Here is a 24181-nt window from a genome sequence, read left to right on the forward strand (position 1 = left end):
GGCTGCTTTCTGCAGCTGCCCTGTGCCATGCCCTGCAGGGTGTAAAGCAGAGGGAACAACGTTGCCCCCAGTGCCCCAGCTCTGACACTTCTGAGTTGCAGCTCTCAGGAGGCAGCTCTGCAGCTCCAGGAATGATGCCTTGCTGGAACTCACTCTCCGTAGGTGGCTCTGTAGAAAGAGCAGGAGTGGAGCTGGGGCACCTGTTGCTCCCAGTGCTACGGATGCCCTCTCAGGAACAGCTTCTGGAGAAAAGCTGCGGTGCTTCTTTGACTCAGGTGCTTTCCAGGTTGGTAAAAACACTATGCAAAGCTTAGTCAATTGTTTTTAAGATGGAAAGGAAACTCAGCAGTACTTTTGAGTGCTGATTTGACCTATGAACTCAAAACCTCTCCACCCAACACTGCAAGAGTTGAAAGGCTGAAAGTCTGCTCTTTTCTCTCCGGTTTTATCACAGTGCTCTGATGGCCAGCAGCACCCAGGGTGAGTGCAGAGCTCAGCTGTGGTTTCCCCGAAATGCTTTGAGATGAAGGTAGCAGAGCAGCCACAGCCGAGCAGTGTTTTGGAGGGGATAGAAGAGCAGCAGCAGGAGGAGCATCCTCAGCAGCACCCACATGTGCCAGGTCTGCACCCCGTGGTGCTGTCCCTAACACAATACCTGGCAGTGCTGAGGTGGCTGCACTGCTCCTGAGGCTTTCAGAATGAACCTCCAGCTGCGGTCCTTTCTCCTCAGACTGTTTTGTTTTCCCCTAAATCACAAGCCACATGACGGACTGCAGTTTGTCTTTTCCAGCAGGTTCCCTCCTTCCTCATTTTCTGGTCCCACTACTTTTGTTTTTCATGTCTTTACATGAAATATGGGCTGTGTGTGATGGGCTGCACCTCATCTCAGCATTTCCAAATTCTGTCCCTGCCAGCTGTGACTCAGGGGCTGACAGCAGGTGATGGAGCATCAGCTGCCACCCAGGAAAACAAAGCCTAGCTGGGCACAGCCATGGAGCAGGGCTGCTGCCACCTCCCTGCCAAGACCTGGGTGCTCCTGGTTGCTGCAGGATGCCCAGGATTTGTGCTCTGTGAACCAAGGCTTTGTGGTGTCCAAATACTCTCAGTTTCTCTTGTACATTTTATGCATGACCTTTACACCAGCTCCCCATTGGGAAATTCCTCTTCTCAAGACGAATCACACTTCATCACATGGGTTTGCAGAGCCTCCAGAAAAGCCTTCAAGCTCTCCTGTCGTCTAGCCTGCCAGAAAGGAAAGCAAAGCCATCTCAGCCTTGGCCCTCAGGCCAATGTCACCACCAGGCAGAGTACAGCCCTTGGGCCCTGGGTACAGCCCATGGCTCGCTCCAGAGCTGAGCCCTGTCTCTTGCAGTGCCTGGACTGTCCTTATGCATCGGGGTGCGCAAGGTGCACAGCAGGCAGGGGATGGTCACCCACCCCCAGAAACAGGGAATGGGAGCCAGGAGATGTAGGGAAGGGAGGGAGCAGCAGTCCCGGCTGTGGGACTGGCCATGGCCTGTTTGGTGAGGGACACTGGCCCTGGGGGTACTGTGGGACTGCTGCTGCGCTCAGCGATGCCCCTGTGATGTGTTGTCAAGGTGCTGCTGCGCTGTGCTTTGAAAATCTAATTGAACAGGGAGGCAGACAAGTGACATGTTCCTATTTTCACTTTCTTGGCAATGTACCGCTTATTTGGAAAAGCCCCCAGCACTCCCGCCTGGGGCTGCTGGCAGGAAATGCCCAGCCTTGCGCAGAGAGCTGAACGGTGCTGAGTGGGTGGACAGCGAAGAAAAGTGGAAGTCACAGCACAGCTACTTTCCTCCCACTGCGCTAACTCCTCCGAGACGTCACTAAGCCAGCCTCCGGGGGGAAAAACAAGCGCTCACAGCCCGCCCGGCTCAGCACACACCCGGCTCTCCAGCCCAGCACCTGCGGAGGATGCGCATCTGACATGGCCCTCTGCGCTGCCCTGGCCCTGTGCGTGGCTCTGCTGCTCGCTCAGACAGCGCATGGTAAGTGCCCCATGCCCCTGCCCTGGGGGCTCCTCCTCACCCCCACGCTGAGCCCACAGCACCGGGGATTGCAGCTGGGGAGGCACACGGGGGGAGCGGCACACGGGGATGTTGTGGTGGGGCCCCATGGCTTCGGAGTGCTTTTGGAACACCAGCCCCTCACCTGCTCTCATCCTTACCTGTGAACCTGAAGCCTTCTGAGCACTCAGACCCCTTTGAGCACTCAGACCTTGCTTACCACAATGCGTTCAGGCTGTGGGGCCTCGTGTTACTGGTGCCCGGTTGCTGGCGCACACTGCGGGCAGCTCAGCTCCGGCGCTCGGTGTTTGCTGGCTGACAGCAGTGGTGAGGGGAGCGAGCACAGAGAGAGCGACAGATGTTATCGAGTGGTGTTTTGCTGCCAGGTTACAATACCGAAATTCAGGCAGGAGGTGTGAAAAAGTCTATTTTTTTCCCCAGCAAGTAGATGAGCAAAACAGGAAGGCTGAATCCAAACAGAGTGCTTGCTAGCGAGCAGCAGCACTTGAGGGAGCAGACAAAAGAGGGAGGAAAGAAGTGAGGTTCTCTTGCCTGGGCTCTCTCTGTAGGAGAGAGGAAGGGAAACTGAATGAGTAAATGCTGGAGCCTAGGATTGTTCTGGGGAAATCCCTGTGCCAGGGCTGAGCCTGTGGCTCATCGGGGCCAGCAGAGTTTCTGTGGCTATGGACCAGGTGAGGTGGCCCTGTTTGGGAGCCCAAGCTGATGGCTCCATCCTGCAGGTGAGCTGCAGTTAAAGCCCACGCGTGTACGCTTCGTGGCGGAGATGTTGCACCACCTGCTGCAGTGGGAGCCAGGCCGTGATGCTCCCAGCGATGTCTGCTATGATGTGGAGCAAAAAATGTGAGTACAGTGCCCTGGGGGTGCAGCAGGGACAGTCAGTCCTTCAGCACTGCGCTCACCCCGGGTGCTTTCCTGGCAGCTATGGCACCGACAGCCCCTGGACCGCCATCCCGAACTGCATGAAGATCCGTGGGCACAGCTGTGACCTCACCTACTACACCCTGGATCCCTCCCTGCGCTACTATGCTCGGGTGCGAGCTGTGCTTGGGAACCAGACATCTGACTGGAAAAGGACCAATGCCTTCTCCCCGCAGGAAGGTAGGTCAGCACCCACTCCTATCCTCAAATGCTCCAAAGCCATTGGAGATGCATGAGGACCCTCCATAATACTCCTGAACCTCCCCTCTCTGCAGCCAGCCTGCGCCTGTCTGGCCACAGTCTGGCCGTGATGGACAACAGCATCCATGTGAAGCTGCAGCTGCTGCTCCGGGCAGGGAACCTCACTGTGAAATATGATGACATCCAGAAGCACGCGAGGCGGTACCGGGTGTACATCCGGAGGGCGCAGGACAACCAGACGGTGAGCATCGGTCCTCCATCCGAGTTAACAGAGCCAGAACATTGCAGATATTTCTCTGTACTGCTTACTGTCGCGGGTCCTCCAGCTCCCTCCCTCCAGAGGGATTTGGGGTCTGGCTGCTGCCAACAGCTCTGCTAAGCACTGGGGGGCTTTCTCCAGGGAATGGAGGAGGAGAAGGGAGCAGACCATGGGGCCCAGCTCTCGGGTACCAGCTGTGCTCTCTCATTGCAGTATGAAGTGTGGGAGACCGCCTCAGAGTTCCACATCCACAACCTCTTCTGGAACACTGAGTACTGCATCAGTGTGGAGCCCGACGTGGCCAGCCGGCACATCCCTGCCACGCGCACCGCTGAGCAGTGCGTCACCATTGGCCACAGAGACAGTAAGGATGGAGTGGGGCTGGAGGAGCATTGTGGACCCTGGGGGGAGCTGTGCTTGTTGTGGGGTTTCCAAGCAATGTGTGCTGTGGGACCTGCACTTCAAACTCACCTAGGCACATCCTCTCTTGCAGGAAGTGCAGAACTCATCCCCATCACTGTCAGCTCCTTTGCCATTGTACTCTTCCTTCTGGGCATCCTGGGGGCTCTGCTGGTCTGCATGTACCTAAAGAAACCCATGAGGCCACCATCTGTCCTGGTAAGGCAGCGGGCACACAGTGCCCTTTGTGGCTGCTGCAAGGGATGGGAGAGGCAAGCCACGAGCAGGGATGAAGCAGGGCTCATTCTCCTATTTTCTGTCCCACCCAGAAATCCTTCATAAAGCAGAGCTCGCTCTGGATGGAACAGGAGACCTCATCCTCAGGGAGCACAGATGCAGTGCAGCAGTTGTTCCTGTGCCAGAAGGAGCCCCAGCACCATAGTGCCCTCAGCACCACAGGCACAGCCCAGCCACCAATAGAGAAGAGCAGCCTGCTGCCAGCATGGCCCAAGGAACAGGCAGCAGGGAGCAGGGACAGCAGCTGCACCAGCACAGACAGTGGCATCTGCCTGCATTCTTCCTCCTCATCCTCATCCTCATCTTCCTCCTCCAAGTTGTGCCACTCTGAGAACCGTGGCTACAAGCAGCAGCTGCCCGTTGGTGATGACAGTGGTGTGGGCTTGGAGAGACCTGCTGGGAGCCTCATGGAAGCTACGCATGGAGCAGAGCCTGACTTCTGCCCCACCACCGGGCAGGACAGCCCACAAGAGGTGGAGTTCCGTGGGTACCTGCAGCAATCCAAGGGCATGGTGGAGCTGAGGCAGGGGCAAGCTGATGGGGAGACACTCTGGGCCTGTGCAGGAGCCCAGTGGGGCCCCGCTGGCACCAACATTGTGCTGGATATGGGCTGCACAGAGCTGCCGGTGTCCAAAGGGTACCTGAAGCAATCCTCTCCTGAGTGTCCGCACAGTCACACCCCAGCCCTTGCTGCCCCGGGGTCCCCTGTGCTGACTTATGGGGCTCCCCTGGCCTCCAAGGCCAGCCCTGAGATCCTGAAGGTCTCCCTCGACCTGGGCATCTTCGACACTGACCTGATGGGGACGCTACCCCTCATCTCCAGCCTCAGCTCTGACGACTGGCTCACAGTGCAAGCCAACCCGCTGAGCATGCTCAGCAGGGACAGCAAGGACAGCCACCTGTGAGCCCCCTGTGACCCTGACACCACTACCTCTCACCACGGCTCCTTTGGAGCAGACACTGGATAAGCTACCACCGACCCCTGAATGTCAGCTCACCGACCTGAGCACAACCTTGGCAGTCTCACCCAGAGCCACTGGCATCGCTACAGCTGGGGCAGCTTCCCACCAACCCAGCACAGCCAGCACCCTGATGACACTAATGGGACATGGGGATGGGCTGTGCTGGACCACCAAGACCGAGGACATGCACCAGCTCCATGGCACAGAGCACAGCCCTGGCTTTGGGCTCCCTTTTCCATGTTTCCATCTTCCACTTCCCCTTCCTGCAGGCACATGGTCGGTGCCACCCGAACCTTTCACAACACCGATACCAAAAGTGCAGCACAGCACCACGTCAGCTTTCTCTGTGCTGCTGCAGGGACTCCCACCCTGCAGCTGCCCTCTGAAAGAGCCAGGGACTCCTTCAGCCCTATAGAGCCTGCAGCCCCATGCCAGTGAGCCCAGCAGCGCCCGCCGCGCACTCAGCACGACAGTCGATATTCTGCCATTTTATGTACAGATACTATTTATTCTATTTAATTTGTAAATACAGAAGGGGATGAAGCATTATTTCTTTTGCTCCACTCATCATTTCTCCTCTTCTAAGGCCTGGTTGTGCTTTCTGTTCTCAAATACGGGCATTCTCCCACAGCAGACAACAACAGTGTGCCTTCCCTGGGGCTCAGATGCACTCTCCGCACTGCAGGGGAACCACTGCAGCCCCTGCGGGTGCCCCAATCCCCCCTCCTTCCTCTTCCACATTCTTTTTCCTTGAGGTTGGGGGTTTTTGCTTTTTTTTTTTTTTTTTTCCCCTCTCTATCTTTTTTTTTTTTTTTTTTTGGTTCGACTTCCTCTGAAAAACGGAGTCGTCAGAAAGAAGCGTGAGGTTTCTGTGCTCCTGACGTCAAGCTCTGTGGCCGTCCCCAGGGCTGTGCTGGGCGCTGCCGGTTCCCACTCACCGTGGGAGGCTCCAGCAGGCTGCAGCTGTGGCAGAGGGACACCACGTTCCCTCCCCGCCTCAGCAAGCTCTCCTTTCAGTGAAACAGATGCCTTTGCCAGAAAACCACACGCTTTGGCTTTGAAAGCGGAGAGCACGGACAACCCCTTTGGCTCCGGGAAACTACAGGCGCTCACATTTTCCTCGTTGAAGTCACAGCTCAATATGCTGAGATGTTTCTCTTCCATTCCTTCTGCAAAAAGCTCTTTCCTCTCCCTCCCCCTCCACACAGTGCGTAGCATCGCGTCTCAGCCCCTTGCTCTGGAGGGGGCTGCTCCTGTAAATACCTTTTTCCTCCCCAGCGCCGATGCCTGAATGCATTTCCAATGATGCTCCAACATTTCCAAAGCATTTCCAACAAATCCTCCACCCACCGAGCCCCGTACCCAGGGTGCGAGGCACTGAGGGGATGGAGGCACAGAGGGCAGCCCAGAGAGGGGCTGAGCCATGCTGGGCACAGAGGTGTCCCATACAGCTCAGCCTCATGGGGACCTGTCCTGCTGTGCCCAACAGCCCGGCACTGGGCTGCTGAGACCCAGAAAGCCTCGAGGAAACCCACTGGGGATTTCTGGACTGTTCTCTTGCACAGTCAGTACAGACTGAAGAAATTTCCATATTGGCGCAGTTCCTTGACTGAGGGAAGTCTGAAATTCTCTCATTTCCTTACAGCGTTTTCCCCTCTTGCACAGTTAGCCATCCATTTCTGTGGCTCCTTGCCACATATTTGGGCTGATTCCTTGGGTTCCTGCTCCAAGGTCTGATGGGCAAACCAGGGTCCCGAGCACTGGGATGTCAGATCAGTGGGGAACATAGGGTTGCTTTGCTCTGCAGGGTGGGTGCTTGGGATGAAGCAGTGCCCTTTTTCCGGCACTTCAAGAGAAGGAGGCTGAGCCCATGCCCAGCAGCACATCCCTCATCCAGTCCTGCCCAAGGCCAAAAGGGGCAGAGAAGGAAACACAGCAGAGAGAGAATGGAGAAGCTCAATTAAAAAAAAAAAAAAAAAAAAAAAAAAAAAAAAAGCCAGAAACAGCACTGCTCCAAATTTGGTAGAAATCCTGCGTATCTGGGAGTTGTTCTTTAAGGAACCTAGAATAGAGGAATTTCCCCATGGCCAGTTTTGTTGTTCTCTCTGTGATTGCTGGTGGGGGAGAAGAGGCAGCAGGAAGAAGCTGCTAGTGGCATGTGGTCACAGGGAGCATGTATATTCCAGCCCCTCCTTCCTCACTGCTTTGGAGAGGACTTTCAGAGGAAAATCCTCGGGACTATCCCAGGGAAAGCCACAGCCAGAGCTACTGGAGGGGAAGGAGGCTCTGGGGTGCAGACAGCTTTGGGGTGCAGCACACTCACCACCACTGGAAGGCCCCGTGCACGCTGCTCCAGGCTCTGCAGGACCTCCATGAGGCTGGGATCCCACGCACAAGGAGCAGGACCATGCCCTGCTGCTCACAGCCCCTGCTCGTGGAAGCGCACGTAGCCATTCCCTGCCTGGCTCACAGAGGCACTGATGCTGAACGGAGGTGCCAGCTCTACTGCCACCGACCTCAGCCTGCTGCAGGGAAGGCAGGGGTGTCAGGGGGCTGTTGGACCCCTGGGCATCTGTGAGGGACCCTCACCCTGCCCAGGGGTTAGGGGCTGGCGAGGGTGTGCAGCACAGTGCAGAGGGCACCCGTGTGACTCACTCACCAGCCATGGTAGAGGTTGAAGATGAAGTCAGGCCCTGGGAGGAGGAGGAGGGAAAGAGAGGGTGTCAGAGGGCCCTGCAGTGACTGTAGAGGTCTGTGAGGTGGCACAGGGAAAGGACAGGACAACCCCCTGGATGACCAGAGCACTGGGACATCTCTGTGCGTTCTCCCTATGCACCCTCCAGCCACCCTGCATGCAGATTTTGGGGACCAGCAAATGCCATTCGTGCTCCCCACACCCTTCCTTTGTCCCCTCCCTGCCCTGCAGCTGCTCATCCCCTGCTCTGCCCATACTCACTGCACCAGCACCAGCACCAGCCCTGCTGGTAGCAAAGGAAAACGGTGTAGCCAGAAATGATCAGGATCAGCAAGGCCAGCCCGATGCCCAAGATGAGCACACCGATGAGCCCTTGCCCTACAAAGCAGAGGGAGAAGGGGATCTGCAGACAAATGCCACTGGGAGGCTTGGGATTATGAGCATCATCTGGAGGAAACCTGGGCGTGCGTGCCCCCGTGCTGTGCCATCCCTCAGCTCCACCACGCCCAGCCTTGGGAGTGCAGGTGGCTTGCAGCAGCCATGCACGGGCACACAGTTCCCTCTAGAGGATGCAGGCGTCAGGGCAAGAGCCGTGCAGACCCATGCAGAGCCGCACAGAGACAACATGCAGAGCCGTGTAAAGACGTGCAGAGCAGTGTAGAGCCGTGCAGAACTGTGCAGAGTGGACTCTTCTTTAGTTTAATGCCATTCCCCCTTGTCCTCTCACTGCACCCCCGATAGAGTCTCTCCCTATCTTTCCTGCAGATGCTGAAAGGCCCCAGTAGGGAAGGTGCTCCCCGACCTGTGTGCTGCCTGCCAGCCCCATCGGGCCCTCGGAGCAGGCAGGCACAGCGCAGGGGCTCAGGGCAGATACCGGCACACAGACAGGCGCTGCGCCTTGCAGCATCAAGAATGAGCCAGCGGAAAGGGATGACTTAACAGCAGCTAAATTTAGGCAGATGCCGGTGAGGTGAGAGCATTTCCCCTGTGGTCACTGTGTTTACATAGTGTGTAACATCCCAGATCATCCCACCACCCGCAGCACTCGCTGTGCCTGATGGCGCACGACAAACAGCCGGGGAGCAGCAGAGCATCGCACCGTCAGCTCTGGGATGGTAGTGTGGACAGACAGGATCAGCCTGGGCTCCCAGCAGTGCTGGGGCGCGTGGGTATAGTGCTCCTTCTACTGGGCCAGGGGTGAGCTGGAGCCTCAGGACCCCGCAGGATGAGGGCAGGCAGCTGCCTGGTGAGTCAATGGGAGCTGAGCGTGGTGCAATCGCTTCCCTGAAGCAGCTGGCTGCCGAAACTGCCCTGTCCCCATGCCTGCTGCTGCAGGGTGTGCTCGCTGCCCCGCTGCATTCCCAGCCTCTGCCCTCCGCGTATGGAAGGTGCTCCCTGCACAGCAGCAAAGCAGAAACCAGACCCAAGCCGCATCCCCAAAGAGAGCAGAAAAGAAGGTCACCACCCCCTGTTTGTGCTATAAAACATCTTCACCTCCACTCTATATGTGGAAAAAGTGCCAACTGCTTACCTGTCTCAGGGTCCATCTCCCCGTGTCTGCTGCCTTCCCGCAGGAGCTGCTCATGGCTGGCCAGGCTGGGAGCCACTCCCAGAGCCCGGTGTGTCACACATGTCCCCTACTTGCCCAGTGACACTGCTCCTCACCCGCTGACTCGACTGGTTCCCACTGGAGAAAGCAAAGAGCCCTGGCAGACATCACCCTCATGCCCCAGCCTGACCTCCCCTCCTTGCAGGGCTGGGCAATGCAGGCGGCTCTGCCCTCCTGCTGCTGGCAGGATTCAGCCCCAGCAGAGGTTGAGCTCATGGCACTGGGAGCCCAAGAGGATAGGGACGCCCCAGGGACATGTGTGCCCAGCCCCAGGCACACAGGTGTGCAGCCCCAAGCACCATACCTGAGCAGTTCTGCCCTCCCAACTGCCTCCTCCTGGCAGGGTCCCACTCAATCAAGGCTTGGGGATGCCTGCAAGGGTAGGAGGACAGTGCAGCACGCTTAACATCTGTGTTTGGCCACCTTCTCAAAGCCTGAGCTGCAGAGCCATGTGGGAACTGCTGCCCACTCACAGGAAGTACCAGGAAAGCAGCTGCTGTGGCTGCTGGTGGGAAGCAGCAAGCAGGGACATCAGTTAACAGCTCAGACAGAGGGCAGCCAGGGGGAAACCCTGCAATGGGAGATGGACAGGGCAGGAGCTGAGCATTAAGCATCCTTTTCTGGAGTGAGTTCACCAGGACCAGGACCACAAGGTGATGACCAGGGCAGAGAGTCAGGGGAAGGGCTGGAGGGAGAGGCTGCAGGGACTGAGTGCTGCAGCCCTGCATGCTGGTGGCCACTCAGAGCCTCATGCTGACCTGTCCCCAGCCTGACCCCAGACAGACCCACGTCACACCAGGGCCACGCATGGCAGAGGTTTGGGGAAGGGCAGCTGGGGTAACAAAGCAGCCACACTCCAGGAAGCAAAGCCCTGCAGGCGTGCGGGGCTGTGACATAACATCTCCAGACTTCTGCTGCTTCCTTTAAGCCTTTGCTTAACCTCAACAGAGGAAGAGCCGCTCCCCTCAGTGCCACCTCCTGCCCTGCCCCACCAACACTTGCTGGGCACTGGGAGCTCTGGGAGGCAGCACTGTAAGGTCTCTCCCTGTTGGGTCACAGGGCTGTGATTGTGTACATGGGGCTGAGTTTGGTCCAGAGCATCTGCCCCATCCCTCACCCACTTCCTGAGCTGCTTTTGCTTTTAAGCCACAGTTTGGTTCGTGGCAGTGGACAGGGGGCTCAGGATGCGCTGCAGAGCTCACTCCATCATGCTGTATCTTATAATCACCAGTGAATGCCAGGGAGTGTGGAAGCAGCATCCCTTACCTGCATGTGGATGCCAAGATCCCTGGTCAGGCCACAGGGTTGTGTTGCTGCCCGTCCCAGAGCAGTGTCCTTGTCTCAGGGCTCTGGCACAGGGAGGGCACACGTCCCTGGCTGTGAGCTGTAGGGATGTGATGCTCTGCAAGCTCCCACTGGCACTGTGCTCACAGCTGGCAGCAGCTCTCTCCCCAGCTGTTGGGAAAGCTCAGTTACAAAAAGAAGAGAGGTAATTAGTTGCTCACAAATCCTGCACACCCACCACTTCCAGCATGAGTCTGCACAACTTTCTAGCCAGGAGCTGTGCAAGCTGCACACTCCCTGACCCCAGCCTACAGGATGCCAGAGAAGCTCCTGCAACCCAAGGCTGAGCACCATCCTGCCCTTTACAAGAACCTGCAGGAACCCCTTTGCCCACACCACTTCCAGGCCTGTCCTGAGAAACAGCAGCACATCCATCCAGCACAGCACAGCATCTCCACCAAGCAATGTGGTTTGCATGCCCATCCTCCAGCATCCACTCATCTCAGGGAGTTTGGGGGCCACGTGCTGCATCCATCCTCTGCTGCATCCATCTGCTGGGGCTCAGCCAGCCCAGGACACTGAGCTGCTGCTGCCCCACACGTCACCTCCCAGCACTGTGCCCTTCCTCCCTGCGTCACACAGCTGCAGGCACGCTGCGAGTGACCCCAGGGACAGGGACATGCACTGGCCCCGTAACCTCATGTATAAACTCTTCTGCTTTCCTCCTCCACCTACCAGAATCTGTGTTTGAAAACAACCCAGCACAATGCGGAAGGGATGGACAAAGAGCGGGAAGGCTGTGTTTCCTCTCATCGTCTGTAGAAGAGCATGAAAAAATCCTGCTCTGTCAGTCAGTTCGCTCCTGATCAGTGATTCTGTGACAGTGGCTCGGCAGGTGAGTCACCCAGCGGCAGAACCTGGGGAGATTACTGCAGGTGATGGTGCTGCTGATAGACCGGTGTTATATTACAATACAAATCATAATTCCTGTTTCACAACTCCTCTTGTGGGTTTTAGGGAGTGCTGGGGCGGTCCTGCCCCAGTGTGAGCGCGGCGCGGGGCAGAGCAGCACGGCACAGGGTGGTGGGAGCAGCGCGGGGCCGTGGGAGCGGCGTGGGGCAGAGGGTGCCCACGGCCTCCCCGTGCCTGGGATTTTCGCTGGGTTTCTGCTGGCAGAAGAGCTGGAGGAACATGGTGAGTGCTCTGCTCCCCAGCCCTCCCCTGAGCTCTCGCTGTTCCCCTGGACAGCTCAGCGCTGTTTGCTGCAGAGGTTTTTAGCAAGCAAAGCCACGGCCATCTACCCGCAGGCTGGCATGCAGTCCGTATCCTGGACCAAAAGCTTTCCTTAGCTGAGCAGCAATGCATGGCCCAACAAAACCCCCCAGCAGCACCGGGATGGGGACCTCAGCCCATGCACAGGATCAGTGGCTGCATGCACATGGGTTGGATTCCCTGCAGCCAAGGAGGCAGCAGGGCTTGGGACACAGCCCTTAGCGCAGGCTGAAGCTGTTTTGGACTGGAGCATCCCACCTCCAGGAGCTGTGGCACAGGCTCCCAGCACAGCCCAGTGGATGCACTACGCCCAGGCAGCAACGAGGGCAGGCCGGCCATAGTTGCGTTTGTGTTTTTCCAGACAGTAAGGCATGGGGGCACAATTAGTTACGGTAGCAATGGGTTCCCAAGGAAATCATGTGCCTACATTCCACACAGGAGCTAGCACGGCGCTGGCTTTGAATTTAACCAGTGAAGCTCTTGCTTTTAGTCTTGGAGAGCAAGCAGGTACCCTTGCAAAGACAGCCCCTGGGGCAGCTCCCATTTTAATATCCCTTATCTTGGTGCAAGAAGTCCACCCTTACCTGCTGTGGCGGTGTCTGGAAGTAGCAGCTGCAGAAATGCTCTCAGGGCTGAAGGGCATTGGGATGAAATGCAACCGTGCTGCTCCCACAGCACCCAGAAGGCAGGAGCTCTGTTCCAAAGCACCAGCTCTCAAGCAGCAGCTGCGAGCAGGGCAGGAAACGTGTCTGCCTGAGCCCACCCAGCCGGTCCCTGCCGAGTCTGGGGCTGCTCTGTGTGCAGCACTGTGGGACCCTTCCTCCTGCAGCCACACATCTCTCTTACGGGGAGCTCCTAGAGGAACAGAGTCCTGGAAGACCCAGGCAAGATCAGTGCTGCACTCATCGCTTGCCCCAGCACTGTTGCCATGTCTCCTAGCAGCAGCACAGCCCTGCCTGCCCACCTGAGAGCACTTGTTCCCATGGGCTGGGCTGGTTTTCCCCAGCCCTGCAGAGCGCAGCAACCGTGCCTGTTGGAGCAGAGAGTTTCAGGCCCTACTCCAGGCCAGCCAGAGGCCATCACTCACTGTGACATGCCTGAGTGGCACAGCCCGGCAGGCACACTCATTTCTTGGTGCACCAGGAAGCGTTTGTTTCATAAAACCTGAAGTTTTAAGCCTCTGTTGAATTAGGATCATAAATGCATGGCATGAATAGCCCATTACTGGAACCGTATTGGTGATGTGCTGGGGAGCACTGCAGCTGCTTGCCCCCGTGATGATGCACTGGGATAAGGCAGGTTCTCTCACTCAGTGTCTCTCCAGCAGCCTGCTGGGGCAGTTTCCCAGCTAACCCTGCTGAACACAGGGCAGGCTCTGTGCTCACCCAGCACAGTGGTCCTCATTTCTCTGGGCTGCCCTCCTGGGCACTGTCAGCTTGGAACTCAGTGTGGCAAGCACCATGGGGCGAGCTGGCCTTGCTGCTACTGATCCCACCATGCACCAGCAGCACTTTGCTGACCCTTTCAGCTCACTGCCTGCTTTTCCCTTCCACTTTACAGGACCCAGCCTCCGAGCGATTGAACGATGAAGGTAATGCCCACGGGGCCAGGGGTGCCATGGGGGCAGCCAGATGGGTTGGAACTGCCAGGCTCCCTGCTCTGTGTTGCAGAACCCGGCACGAGAGGCAAAGCCTCAGAAGCACAGAGCTCCTGGAAGAGGATCGGCATCCCCATCCTGGTGATCGTGCTCGTCCTCGCCTGCCTGGCTGCAGTTGGGCTCCTGGGTGCGGCTCCTGCTCTGTTCTGTGCCTGCTCCTGCCCAGTGCTCGGCTGGGAGTGGCTGTGCCACCACCATCCTGCCCCGAGCTGAGTTTCCTGCTTCTCCCCAGTCAAGGTTTACCTGGACCACCACTACTTCATCTGCAAGCAGCCTCTGAAGCTGGTGCCACTGAGGCAGGTTTGCAATGGGGAGGCGGACTGCCTGCACGGCGAGGACGAGGCCAGCTGTCCCCAGGAGGTCCCCGAGGGGCTGCAGGCTGCTGGTGAGTGCCAGACACTCCGTGGAGCCCCACGATGCAGCCAACCCCCCGCCCAGCAAGGTGACCCGGGGCAAAGGTGACCCTGTCCCTCCCTGCAGCTCGCCTTTCCAAGGACAGATCGATCCTGCAGGTGCTAAACAGGAACACTGGAGCCTGGTCCTGCATCTGTTCTGACCACTTCAGCCCAGCGCTGGCAAAAGCAGCCTGTGAGGAAATGGGCTACAGCAGGTAGCTGCTTTCCCCACACCTCTCTCGCTTCAATCTATCGCTCTCCCCTAAAAGCCTCTCTGAGTGGGCTGTTGTTTACTTACGGAGCACTCAGAGTTCTGCACTAATGGATTCAGCCCATCCCCAGCACGCAGAGCACTCGGTGTGCCCACGGAGCCTGGCAGCTCCCCAGGCGAGCCCAGCGCTGTGTCCCTGCTATGCCCAACTCCCAAACCTCTTTCCCTGTCCCCTCCACCCTTTCTCCTGTTTCTTGGAGGGTCCCATCCCCTTCCTAAGCTCTTGCTGCCTCTCCATCTCAGCTCTCTATTGGAGCTATGGGTGAACATTTGGGACCTGCTGCTAAATCTTTACAGCAGGATAACCCCTTAGTCTCAATCCCAGCCCCTATCCAACCCCCGGCCATGCCCTGACCCGTGCCCATCTCCTCCAGCATCCCAACATTCTACGCAGTGGATGCGGGTGCAGGACAGCCCCTGCCTCCCCGAGAGCTGGTGCTGAGCAGCGGCCGCCTGCAGCTGCCCGAGCCAGGCAGGTGAGTGCCACCCGTGGGAGCACTCCTGGTGCTGAGCTGGAGCCGCTCCTGTGCAGGACACAGCCCTTCTCCTCCCTCTTCTAGGAAGTGCCTCTCTGGATCGGTTGTTTCACTCCTCTGTTCCAGTAAGTATGTGGACACGTCTGTGCCTTACGGCACCCAGGGCTTCGTGCTGCTCCCAGCACAGCCCCATGTGCACAGTTCTGGCTCTGGGTGGGTTCACTTCTGCTGATGAATTACTCTGATTAAACAAACCCCACGGTGGGCTGGCGAGCAAAACACGGGGGTGAACGGATTTGGGCAAGCCTGGGGACGATGTGCAAACAGAGAACAAAAGGGGGTGTGCCAAGCGTGCCGCCGAGGGGTGACACAGCGGCGTGGAGAGGGGTGAGGCCGTGTCAGCCTCCATCCCAGCGGTCCCTTCCTGAGCTCACATGCTGCTCTGCCCCGGTGAAGGCTGCGGGGAGAGCGTGCGGACGCCGCGTGTGCTGGGCGGGCGGCCGGCAGCCATTGAGGCATGGCCATGGCAGGTCAGCCTGCGTTACCGCGGGGAGCACATCTGCGGCGGCAGCATCATCGATCCCCGCTGGATCCTCACCGCCGCGCACTGCTTCAGGTGAGCCGGGGCTGAAGTGTCCCCTAACAGTGCCGAGCAGCGCATGGGGAGCACTGTGCCTGCCACGGACGGGAGGGGTGGCAGCAGTAATGTGTCCGTGTGCAGGAACAACCCCATCATCCCCAGCTGGCGCGTGAAGGCCGGCTCCCATGTCCTCTCTGGCCCTGCCACCCTCACCGTGGAGAAGGTCTTCCTGGCCGAGGGGACGCCCACGTCTCCCAATAACAATGACATAGCGCTGGTGAAGCTGCAGATCCCTCTGCGTATCTCAGGTGAGACGTGGTGCACCCCAGCACCTTGCAGCCAGGATCCCAGCCTCCCGTGCACGTGGTGCAGAGGGATGGAGGCACCGACTGCCTGGGCTGTGCTGGCTGCACGCGGTGCTTGGGGTGCTTAGCAGCACCTCACTGTGCCTTGCCCTGCAGACAGCACCAAGCCCATCTGCCTGCCCTACTTCGATGAGGAGCTGGAGCCAGGCACCCCGCTGTGGGTGCTAGGCTGGGGCTACACGCAGCAGAACGGTGAGTAGGACATCGTGGGCTCCACACACTGTGGGGGCTGCTTGGGGACACCTCAGAGCGGCCACTTTTTGCTGTGTGCAGGCAAATTGTCAGAGACCCTGCAGCAGGCAGAGGTGAGGCTGATCAGCATGCAGAGCTGCAACCTGGAGGCGTACCACGGCAAAGTGACGCGGAAGATGCTGTGTGCAGGGCTGCCCGAGGGCGGGGTGGACACCTGCCAGGTGAGGGGCAGCATCGGGTGTCCCACCCCCTGGGGTGCCCACTCTTTGAACTGGGCAGGTTGTTCTATAGAACAGCCCCATGGAGGGGATGCGTGCCCAGAGTGATGCTCACAGCCAGCGTTGATCTTTGGCAGGGGGACAGCGGAGGGCCACTGCTGTATTCAAACAGGCACTGGCAGGTGGTGGGCATCGTCAGCTGGGGCTTTGGCTGTGGCACCCCCAGCACACCCGGTGTCTACACCAGTGTCCGAATGTACCTCGACTGGATCTACACCGTCCTCAGGGTCAGTGCCCTTTGCACCTTACTGTCACTGCTGTGCTGCGGCTTCCCTTTACCATTCCTCTCCTCTCTCCCCTTGCAGTCGGAGCTCTGAGACCTGCCAGAACACTGGTACCTGCCAGGGGCCGGACGAGGAGGCAAAGGGCAGCTCAGGCAGCGGCCACAGCCTCAGAATGCACCCAGCTGGAGCTCCCTTCCAGAGAAAGATTAATTTATTGCCCTGTGCTGATCCTGCTGCGTCAGGGTCTATGCTGCTCTTTGCTCATTACTGTTTTACAGAGATAAACGATGTTTGTGCTTCAGCGTATCGCCATTAAAATAAAGTATTTGTGTTTTTTTTCCACGCAGCCTCTGAAGGCTCTCTCTGTCCCTCCTGCTCGCAGGCTGTCCTGCAACCGCCCACTGTGCTGTGCTGGGCTGCCTTCCCATCCCTGCTCTTCTTAAAGCAAACAGGGGCCAAATGAGCACCCGGAGTCCAAGACAGGGAGTTAACCCTGGCAAACCGAAACTTTATTTCACTCAAGGCAAAGCTGGGCAAACCCTAAGGGTGCAAAAAGGTGTTTGAAGTCATCACGCAGCACGTGGTGCACACCTGGTGTTTATTGCAGGTATCTCCTACAGGTGTTGGTATATGTGTGTAATATGTGTCCGTCACAGCTCATACCTCAGGCAGTGCCTTCATCCCACAGAGCCCATGGAAGGCCCCAGGAGAAGGGGTCCTGCAGGACTCCCCCCACCCTGCACTGCATTCCACACTGCATCTATAGGCGTATGGATAGAACTGCATTTCAGACACGGGTTATGTTGACTTCCTCCATCAAGCCAGAGGAATAATCCATGCATAGTACAGCATTGCATATCCTGGGGTAGGTGGAACTGTGTCCAGATACCGACTAAAAAAGGCTGACGGGTTATAGGACAGCTAAAAACAGTTCTGTAAAAAAATCCCTTCCTGCCCTGGAGGCTTTCTGTGAGGGGGGCCGGGGGTCTCGGGGCAGCTCCAGCCCAAGCTCTCATGCACGACAGGGTAACGCGGGGCATTCGCAGCGTGCCTCTGCCTGGGAGCTCGGAGTACTGTGCAAAGCCCCTGGGAGGCAGCCGAGGGCTGAACCCTGCGCTGCAGATGGGGAAAATGAAACACAGCGAAGTCTCCCCAGTGCCAAAACCCTCCGCGGGGACGCTCTGGCTTCCTGCACACCCCTCACCCAGAGATCCTGAAGCGCTTTACAAAGAGTGAGCCAAAGAAGCCTCACAGCAATCCTGTGAGGTAGAGCAGCACTGCTTTCCCCATTCTACAGATGGGGAAACTGAGGCACGGTGACATCGCAAGGTCACCCCGGCGGCCAGGGGCAGGACGGGCAGCGGGACGGGGCAGCCCTGGCCCTGCTCCTCTCGTAGGATCCAATTGTGCTCCCCCCACGGCTTTCCTCGGGGGAAAGGGAAATGCACTCAGCCACTTTCCCATTGGAGCCTAATATAAAAATACCCACGTAACGAGCAAAGCCTTGGAAAGCCAGCCCTGAAAGCATCACTGCCTTCAGATGAGGGGTTGTAGGTACGGGCAGAACCAGCACAAACCCACGGCACGGCACGGCACCCCCGGCCTCTCTGGCCCCAGAGCAGGGCAGGGCAGGCAGTTTGCTCCATCCCATCCACTTGAAGCCCCCCAGGTCCCCGCAGCAGCCAAAGTCTTTTCCGAGAAGCAGCGCAGGTTGCAGGCACGTGTGTAATAGAAACATGTCTCGAGCGTTGGCAGTTTGGAAAGGAAACAAAAGGGAGAGGCTCCCCGCCGGCCCCCACCTCGCCTCCCCAGGGCGCGGGGCTGCTTCATGCCTTCTGGGGGGCTTTCTGCTCCGCCTTGGAGCCCGCCAGGCCATTCTCTGTGTTGTCGTTGCCCGAGGAGCTGACGAGGCACTCCTTCCTGCGAGGAGCACACAGCTGACACCCGGCCCCACTGCCCCCCAGCAGCCCCCCCTGGGTGCCCACACTCACTTCCCGTCCTGGGTCTTCTTGATGATGAAGAGGACGACCCTCTTGACAAGCATGAAGAGGATGAGGAGGCCGATGAGTCCGCCCACAACACCCACAATGATGAGCGTCACGGTGTTGTCTGTCTTCTCCACTGCCCAGCAGGAGGGGTGGAGGGGGTTCAAGTCAGGACACCCCCAGGCACCGTGAGCCCAGTGCTCACCACCCCCAGCAGCACTTACTCTTATGGACCACGGTGAGGAAGATGGTGGCATTGTGCTGCGCCTTCTTCTCCTTGGGGTTGAGGACATGGCAGGTGTACCTGCCGGCGTCGCTGAGCTCCACGTCCTTCAGCACAATGGAGATGTTGTTGTCCTTCCCGGTGGTGGAACCGACGAACTCGACCCGCGGGTTGCGTCCCACGAGGATGGGCTCAGAGGTTTTGCTCTTGATCTTGCCGTGGTAGATCTGCAGAGGCAGGGTGGGGTCGGTGGGACGCAGCACTCCTGCCCTGCCCAGCTCCTGCATGCAGGCACAGGAGGGCAGCAGCACGGCCAAGCACGGATGCGGTGGGTCAGTGCCACCACCCTGCAGCACTGCGATGGGCCACACAGATCTGCACTACTCTGGGGCAGGGAAAGGTCCCTTTATTCTGGGACCATCCTGGTTCTAAGGACAGAGCTGCTCCAAATCCTCCTCCTTACCAGCAGGAGAGCAGTGTGCACAGCAGGAAGGAAGCACATCTATACCAAAGCTTTTGCATTTCAGAGCAAGCACAGAAGGAGAAAATTAACTATATTTTGCCTAAAGCATAGCCAATTTGTGAATTATGAGAAACAATCAGATTTAAGCGGCAGAAACTCCAGGCCAGCTTTGTTCCAAAGCATAGGCATGCACAGGTGCTCCCCACCATTCCATTTCTCCCTGAGCTGGACCTGCTCGGAGGGAGTGCATCCCACGGGAGGAGGAAGGCAGGCAGTGAGAGGCACATCTGAAAAGAGCTGCCAGGAAAACACAGGCAAAGCCTGGAGTGCACCCACCAGCTCCGTCGAGTTGAAGTACCATGTGAAGATCAGGTCCTGGAAGCCAATGCAGGTGGTGAAGGTGCAGGGCAGCAGGACGTCGGAGCCATTCAGAGCCATCACAGTGTTGGTTTTCCCCACCGACACCTCCAGGGCGAAGGCAATGGCGAGGATGTACAGACCTGGTGGGAGGAGAGTGTGAGGAGCAGTTGCTGCAGGAAGAAATACGGTGCCAGGGAGCAGCACAGGGCCCCTCCAGCTGCCCTCATCCCATGGCATGGCCACAGTGCTGCCCTCATCTATAGGACATCATCAGGCCCTGCCTGGCTCCCCCAGAGACAGCGCAGGTTCAAAGGGATCCATAATATCACCACAGATAAAGTATGCAAATGGAAGCTCTGATTTGCATGTCATCCACGGTGCCTTCAGCTAAGCTTTAAAGGGGGGGGGGGGGGAAAAAAAAAAAAAAAAGGCAAAAGCACTCTGAAAGCAAAGCAAAGCTCTCTGTTCTCAAAGAAAGAGCTCAAACTCCAATTAGCATCACTGCCCTGGATGGCTGCCAGCCTGCCCTGCCCTTCCCTTCACCCCAGCAGCGGAGCAGCGGGTCCTGGCAGAGCAGCACAGTGTGCCCTGCCTACAGCTGCTGCTGCCAATGGATGACCTTCATCACTGCTCTCCCTTGTGCTGGCAGAGAGAAGCACTTCGGGGAGCTGGAGCATCCCAGCTGCAGGAGGTGCTGGGGTCTCGCAAGGAATGGCCCCGGCACGGGGATGCCATGCTCCGAGGCTCCATCCATGTGCCATGGCACAACCCAGCACTCAGCAAGACCCACCCACACCTTCAAAGCTCCCCCTGAGCGCTGACAGCTGTGCCATGGGGTCACTGCTGGTCCCACAGGCGCTTCTCAGTGCTGCTGGCACCCAACTCAGAGGAGCTGCCCTCAGCCTCCATCCCCTGCAGCCGCCTCCGCGCTGATTTATTCTCCCACACATGCCATGCTAACAGCTCCCCAGGCACGTCGCAGCCCGAGCCAAGCCCAGAGCCCTGCATCCTGGGCTTTGGGCCCTGCTGCAGTGCTGCATCAAAGCACTGCAGGGGAAGTTACTTAACTTTACAAAGAAGCGTTTCTCCTTCTGCTGGAGGCTCCCTCAAACACTGGGAGCTGTGCAGCCCTAGGTATGGCAGGGGCGTCCTGGGGAGCTGGGGCTGTGCCTCCAGCCTTGGGGATGCCTGGCTCTGCAGGATGCCTGAGGAGGTAGGTGCTGCAAGGGGACACTTACTTGCAGGAAAGACGATTCCTTCTGGTTTGTGACACTTCTAATCCTACCTGCCACAGTTATAACATCATAAACATAAACTGAATGGCATGCATGGGGTAAATGGAAGCTGATCTTGTTCCTGTCGTCTTGTGATCTCAGGAAGGCAGAAGCGATAAGTGGATAAGTGCCACTAAATAAAGCCACTAAATAAACGCACTGAGAGGTCACCAATGGGAGCTGTTGCTCCACTTGACACCGTGCCCCATGCAGCTGCACCTGGTGCCACCAGAGCCCCACTTTGTGCCCCTTGGGGCCAAAATCAGCCCCCGCCTGGGGCTGCCTTACCCCCCACAGCAGCACCACTGCAAGAGATGGATGGGGAGCAGCCCCAATGCCCCGCTGCCCAAGCAGAGGAGAGTGCACCTGGGGTGCAAGAGAGCAGCAGTAGCTCAGAGCAAGGCTTTCCCCAGAGGGGCAGTTGGCAGCCCTCCATTGGCAAGCTGGTCTGGGAATCACTGCCCTCATAGAAAGAGCTCATAGGGTTCATCCAGAAAGGCACCGGGCACCTCCAACCTCTGTGAAAAAGCCACTCCAGACAAACGTTCCTTGCCCACAGAAATCAACGTGGCACGGGTCCCCTCCACCTGGAGGCTACAAAGGAAGAGCTCTCGAGCTCCGGGCTGCGCTCAGCAGCAGGTCAGCCAGGTGCAGCCAGAGCCCACTGCCAGCCCTGGGAATACAGCATCCTTGGACACACACGCACACACGGATGCTCCCCCCAACAGCATGTGGGACAAACTGCCACCTCCACCCCCACGTGCACTCCAGCATCTCCACACCCCTGTGCAAGCAGCACTGAGCCGGGGCACGTTTAGTGGGGCAGACAAACCCTTGCAGGGACACAGTACTTAAACGCTTTTTTGCGTCTCCAGCTCACTTCAAGTAACCTTAAGAACTATGCCTTCTAAAACACACCTTCCGAGGGAGTTTTTCCCAGCGCAAAAGCAGCCTTTGGTTTCGGGAGCAACGGGATGAGCGACGCAGCGCAGCGCCCCGGTGGGTGCGGGCTGATGCGGGAAGCTTGGAAGCAGCCCAGGGGCTGCAGCACGGGGACGATCGCGGGCTCCTTCGTCCTCCGAGCAGCCGAGGGGGAGCGGGGGGGCTCGGATGCCCCCCAACCTCACGCTTCCTACGGCAGCCCTGTAGCACGGGGGTCGCGCTGGGGAGAAGCGCATGCAAACGGTTGTTTTACAGAACGAACCGTAAAAAGAATGACCTGTCGGCGGGCGTGCTGGCGGCTGCGCCGAAGCAGTGCATTGCTTTCCTACGGCTATCCCCGTTAGCAGGCAGGTAGCAGCGCAGCGGAGCGGGGCAAAGCGGGATGCAGCGCTCGCAGGAGGAAGCTCTGCGCCGGCAGCGATCGGTGCGGGCCGGAGCCGGGACTTCAGAGCCCTCTCTCGGACTCGGCAGCGAAGTCACCTTGGCCAAACCACTTATCCTCAGCGCTTCGGACTCCCGTCTGCAGAGCAGAGGTAATCGTGTTAGCGCTCGCTACATTCGTCCGAGCAGCGGCGTCCGGTTCCTTGCGGTGCGGATGCAAAGCGGCCGCGAGCGAAGGGCGGGAGACGAGACGGGGGTCACCCAACCCGGGGTACCCCAAGCGGGCGGGGCTCCGGGGATCCCCCCGGCTCCCGGAGGCAGCGGGCAGCCCTCGCCCTTACCCAGCAGCGCGGCCAGCAGGCGCGGGGCCATGGCTGCGGCGCGTCCCGACTGCCCGCAGCGCCCGGCTCCGGCCGCCCCCGCCGAGGCCGAGCCGAACCGGGCGGAGCCGCGCCGGGAGGAGGAGGAGGAGGCGCCGAGCCCCGCCCCGCCGTGTCCCCGCGTCCATCGGTGTCCCCCGCACCCTGCGGGCCCCCCGCTCCGCCCACCCGCCCGGCCTCGGAGCTCGCACGGATGCAGCCGTGCGGCGGGTGGGTTCCCTTCTTCAGCCGGGAAAACAGCCACACCGGGCCGGGCTCTCACCCAGCGCCCACCCCAGCAGCGCTCTGCCAGCCCCGGGGAGGCACTGAGCGTCCCCGCAGCGACAGATGTGGACGGAGCCGTACATGGATGGGTTCAGGTGTCCCCAAAGTCTGCCTGGCGCCGCTCTGAAAACTTACTTTGTCTGCCCGAGCGCGTTCTGAGATAATTGGCTGCCCATAAGTTCATGTATCTGCAACCTCTTGCTCGCCCTCCATCCATTAGACGTAACCTTCGGCAGACCGCATCCAAAAATGCGCTGGGGCGGCCCCTGCTAATGGAGGCCTCCAGCAGCGTGAAGTGTGAGGATGCAGCTCTGCCTTCCCACCCAGGGCTCATTAGGGAGTGAGACCACTGTGCTGAGCAGCAATCTGCAGGTGGTGACGAATCGCGAGGCCAGGCACAGCGGGAGGAGAGGAGGGGGCACAGGGCTCCTTCCTGGCACAAGGCACGTGTCCCAGCCACGCTCCTTTCCGGCCAGCCAGGGGCACCAGGGAGGAGGGAGGGAGAAAGCAGGATGCTTTGCGAGGCATTGGGATATCCTGGGGGACCCTGCGAGGGTGCCAGCAGTGTCTGTGGGGTGAGGAGTGAGGGCTGCTGAGCTGGAGAAGAGACAGGAGAAGTGCAGGCAGGTTGGGCTGGCAGAGCAGGCAGCCGGTGCTGCAGGAGCAGCATAGAGTATTGCTGATGCTGCAGGAGGTGTCTCAGTGGCTGTGATGGATACAGGTAGGTGACAGATACGGGTCGGTGATGGATACAGCCAGGTGATACAATCCGGTGCACTTAGGCTCAAAGCCAGCCTCCTCCAGCACATTGTGCCCCTGCAGCCCTGAGCTCCCACTGAGCAGCCCTGCAGCGGCAGGGCAGGTGCTGCCTGCAGTGTGCTGGGGCCAGCTGTGCCCTTGTAGTCCCAGGGCTTGGAGCACGGTGCTGCCTGTCACCAGGCGTGATGGAGCTGTCACACTTGGCAGCCCTGGCCACTATCCTCAGCCGACTGCTCTTGTCAGACATCTGCTGCCACCGTGGATGTGGAACATGCTCTGCTCCCTGCCAGCCATGTGTGCCTCGGCCAGGAAAGGGCACTGGGGAATTTGGCACGGTGCTGAGATGTCCGGCGCAGGGATACTGATGCTGAGAGGAAACTCTTTTTGCTGAGCCCAGCACAAGGCTGCCGTGTCTGGTTACAGGGAAGGCGAGCACCCCCTGCTCGGACACTGTCACCTCCCCAGCGGGACGGTGTGCAGGGCTCAGGGGTCCTTTCTGCTGGCTGCTCACAACTGGAGCTGCCGGGCTTCTCCATTCCTCCTACTTGCCCTGCAAAAATGGGACTGGGAGGGTTAAAACACCCGAGGAGGGCTCCTGCTTCCCTCCACGTGGGCACAGGGTAGGGCTGAGCAGAGCAGTGTTGGGCAGCAGCCTTCAGCACAATGCAGCAGACGCTGCACAGCTTCAGCTTCAGCAGGGAGCAGCTCCAGCAGGGATGCAGCGATGCTCTGGCCCCCTCCCAACCCTCCCGGAGCAGGCAGAGC

General features: G+C 58.9%; 4 protein-coding genes across 11 annotated transcripts; 2 read left to right on the forward strand and 2 right to left on the reverse strand.

Annotated features, from left to right (window-relative positions):
* Positions 1-1102: 1102 nt before the first annotated feature.
* SMIM35 (small integral membrane protein 35) lies at positions 1103-12904 on the reverse strand. 6 transcript variants are annotated; one of them, XR_014879690.1, is made up of 9 exons: positions 12532-12904; positions 11411-11592; positions 10658-10858; positions 9696-9763; positions 9314-9469; positions 8044-8160; positions 7747-7780; positions 7411-7612; positions 1103-1242 (listed from the first exon to the last, which is right to left on the reverse strand). XR_014879690.1 is itself a non-coding variant. In XM_085209288.1 (8 exons), exons 5-8 carry the CDS (start codon positions 9327-9329, stop codon positions 7507-7509), a joined length of 270 nt encoding a protein of 89 aa, XP_085065414.1. In that variant the 5' UTR covers positions 9330-9469; positions 9696-9763; positions 10658-10858; positions 11411-11592; positions 12532-12904; the 3' UTR covers positions 5575-7506. The 6 variants fall into 6 exon arrangements, 2 of the variants coding, with proteins under 2 accessions (XP_085065414.1, XP_085065412.1); XR_014879691.1 differs by lacking the exon at positions 1103-1242 and adding an exon at positions 3884-4014; XR_014879688.1 differs by lacking the exon at positions 1103-1242 and adding an exon at positions 5575-6986.
* IL10RA (interleukin 10 receptor subunit alpha) lies at positions 1891-7082 on the forward strand. 2 transcript variants are annotated; one of them, XM_003212738.5, is made up of 7 exons: positions 1891-2012; positions 2771-2891; positions 2971-3149; positions 3245-3411; positions 3643-3793; positions 3923-4047; positions 4158-7082. In XM_003212738.5, the coding sequence occupies exons 1-7, from the start codon at positions 1952-1954 to the stop codon at positions 5028-5030; spliced, it is 1677 nt and encodes a 558-aa protein (XP_003212786.2). In that variant the 5' UTR covers positions 1891-1951; the 3' UTR covers positions 5031-7082. The 2 variants fall into 2 exon arrangements, with proteins under 2 accessions (XP_003212786.2, XP_085065377.1); XM_085209251.1 differs by having other exon boundaries at positions 3643-4047.
* Positions 11683-16727, forward strand: TMPRSS4 (transmembrane serine protease 4). Of its 2 annotated transcripts, none has more exons than XM_019622877.3 (13): positions 11683-11869; positions 13508-13538; positions 13618-13731; positions 13837-13989; positions 14085-14214; positions 14645-14746; positions 14831-14871; positions 15203-15362; positions 15489-15634; positions 15788-15883; positions 15965-16104; positions 16239-16388; positions 16467-16727. In XM_019622877.3, exons 1-13 carry the CDS (start codon positions 11867-11869, stop codon positions 16476-16478), a joined length of 1278 nt encoding a protein of 425 aa, XP_019478422.2. In that variant the 5' UTR covers positions 11683-11866; the 3' UTR covers positions 16479-16727. The 2 variants fall into 2 exon arrangements, with proteins under 2 accessions (XP_019478422.2, XP_031412761.2); XM_031556901.2 differs by having other exon boundaries at positions 11684-11869; positions 15468-15634.
* Positions 16728-16872: 145 nt separating this feature from the next.
* Positions 16873-22528, reverse strand: SCN4B (sodium voltage-gated channel beta subunit 4). Its single transcript, XM_085209283.1, has 5 exons — positions 22355-22528; positions 19393-19556; positions 18595-18820; positions 18377-18506; positions 16873-18305 (listed from the first exon to the last, which is right to left on the reverse strand). The coding sequence occupies exons 1-5, from the start codon at positions 22383-22385 to the stop codon at positions 18212-18214; spliced, it is 645 nt and encodes a 214-aa protein (XP_085065409.1). The 5' UTR covers positions 22386-22528; the 3' UTR covers positions 16873-18211.
* Positions 22529-24181: the final 1653 nt, after the last annotated feature.

This window comes from Meleagris gallopavo, chromosome 26, assembly GCF_905368555.1.
Source record: "Meleagris gallopavo chromosome 26, MGAL_WU_HG_1.1, whole genome shotgun sequence".
NCBI classification, from domain to species: Eukaryota; Metazoa; Chordata; class Aves; order Galliformes; family Phasianidae; genus Meleagris; species Meleagris gallopavo.

What these genes read in the sequence shown, in the direction of transcription:
- SMIM35 (XM_085209286.1), bottom strand. An exon ending in CTGGTGCTGGTGCTGGTGCA is followed by an intron (nt 7,781 to 8,043) that starts GTGAGTATGGGC and finishes TCCTCCTCCCAG; the next exon opens with GGCCTGACTTCATCTTCAAC. An exon ending in TTCAACCTCTACCATGGCTG is followed by an intron (nt 7,613 to 7,746) that starts GTGAGTGAGTCA and finishes CCTTCCCTGCAG; the next exon opens with CAGGCTGAGGTCGGTGGCAG.
- TMPRSS4 (XM_031556901.2), top strand. An exon ending in ACCGCCGCGCACTGCTTCAG is followed by an intron (nt 15,363 to 15,467) that starts GTGAGCCGGGGC and finishes GTCCGTGTGCAG; the next exon opens with GAACAACCCCATCATCCCCA. An exon ending in GATCCCTCTGCGTATCTCAG is followed by an intron (nt 15,635 to 15,787) that starts GTGAGACGTGGT and finishes CTTGCCCTGCAG; the next exon opens with ACAGCACCAAGCCCATCTGC.
- SCN4B (XM_085209283.1), bottom strand. Translation starts at nt 22,385, where the DNA reads ATGGCCCCGCGCCTGCTGGCCGCGCTGCTGG. An exon ending in CCTGCTGGCCGCGCTGCTGG is followed by an intron (nt 19,557 to 22,354) that starts GTAAGGGCGAGG and finishes TCCTCCCACCAG; the next exon opens with GTCTGTACATCCTCGCCATT. An exon ending in CCTCACCGTGGTCCATAAGA is followed by an intron (nt 18,507 to 18,594) that starts GTAAGTGCTGCT and finishes CCTGCTGGGCAG; the next exon opens with TGGAGAAGACAGACAACACC.
- IL10RA (XM_085209251.1), top strand. Translation starts at nt 1,952, where the DNA reads ATGGCCCTCTGCGCTGCCCTGGCCCTGTGCGTGGCTCTGCTGCTCGCT. An exon ending in GGGCGCAGGACAACCAGACG is followed by an intron (nt 3,412 to 3,642) that starts GTGAGCATCGGT and finishes CTCTCATTGCAG; the next exon opens with TATGAAGTGTGGGAGACCGC. An exon ending in TGAGGCCACCATCTGTCCTG is followed by an intron (nt 4,048 to 4,157) that starts GTAAGGCAGCGG and finishes TGTCCCACCCAG; the next exon opens with AAATCCTTCATAAAGCAGAG.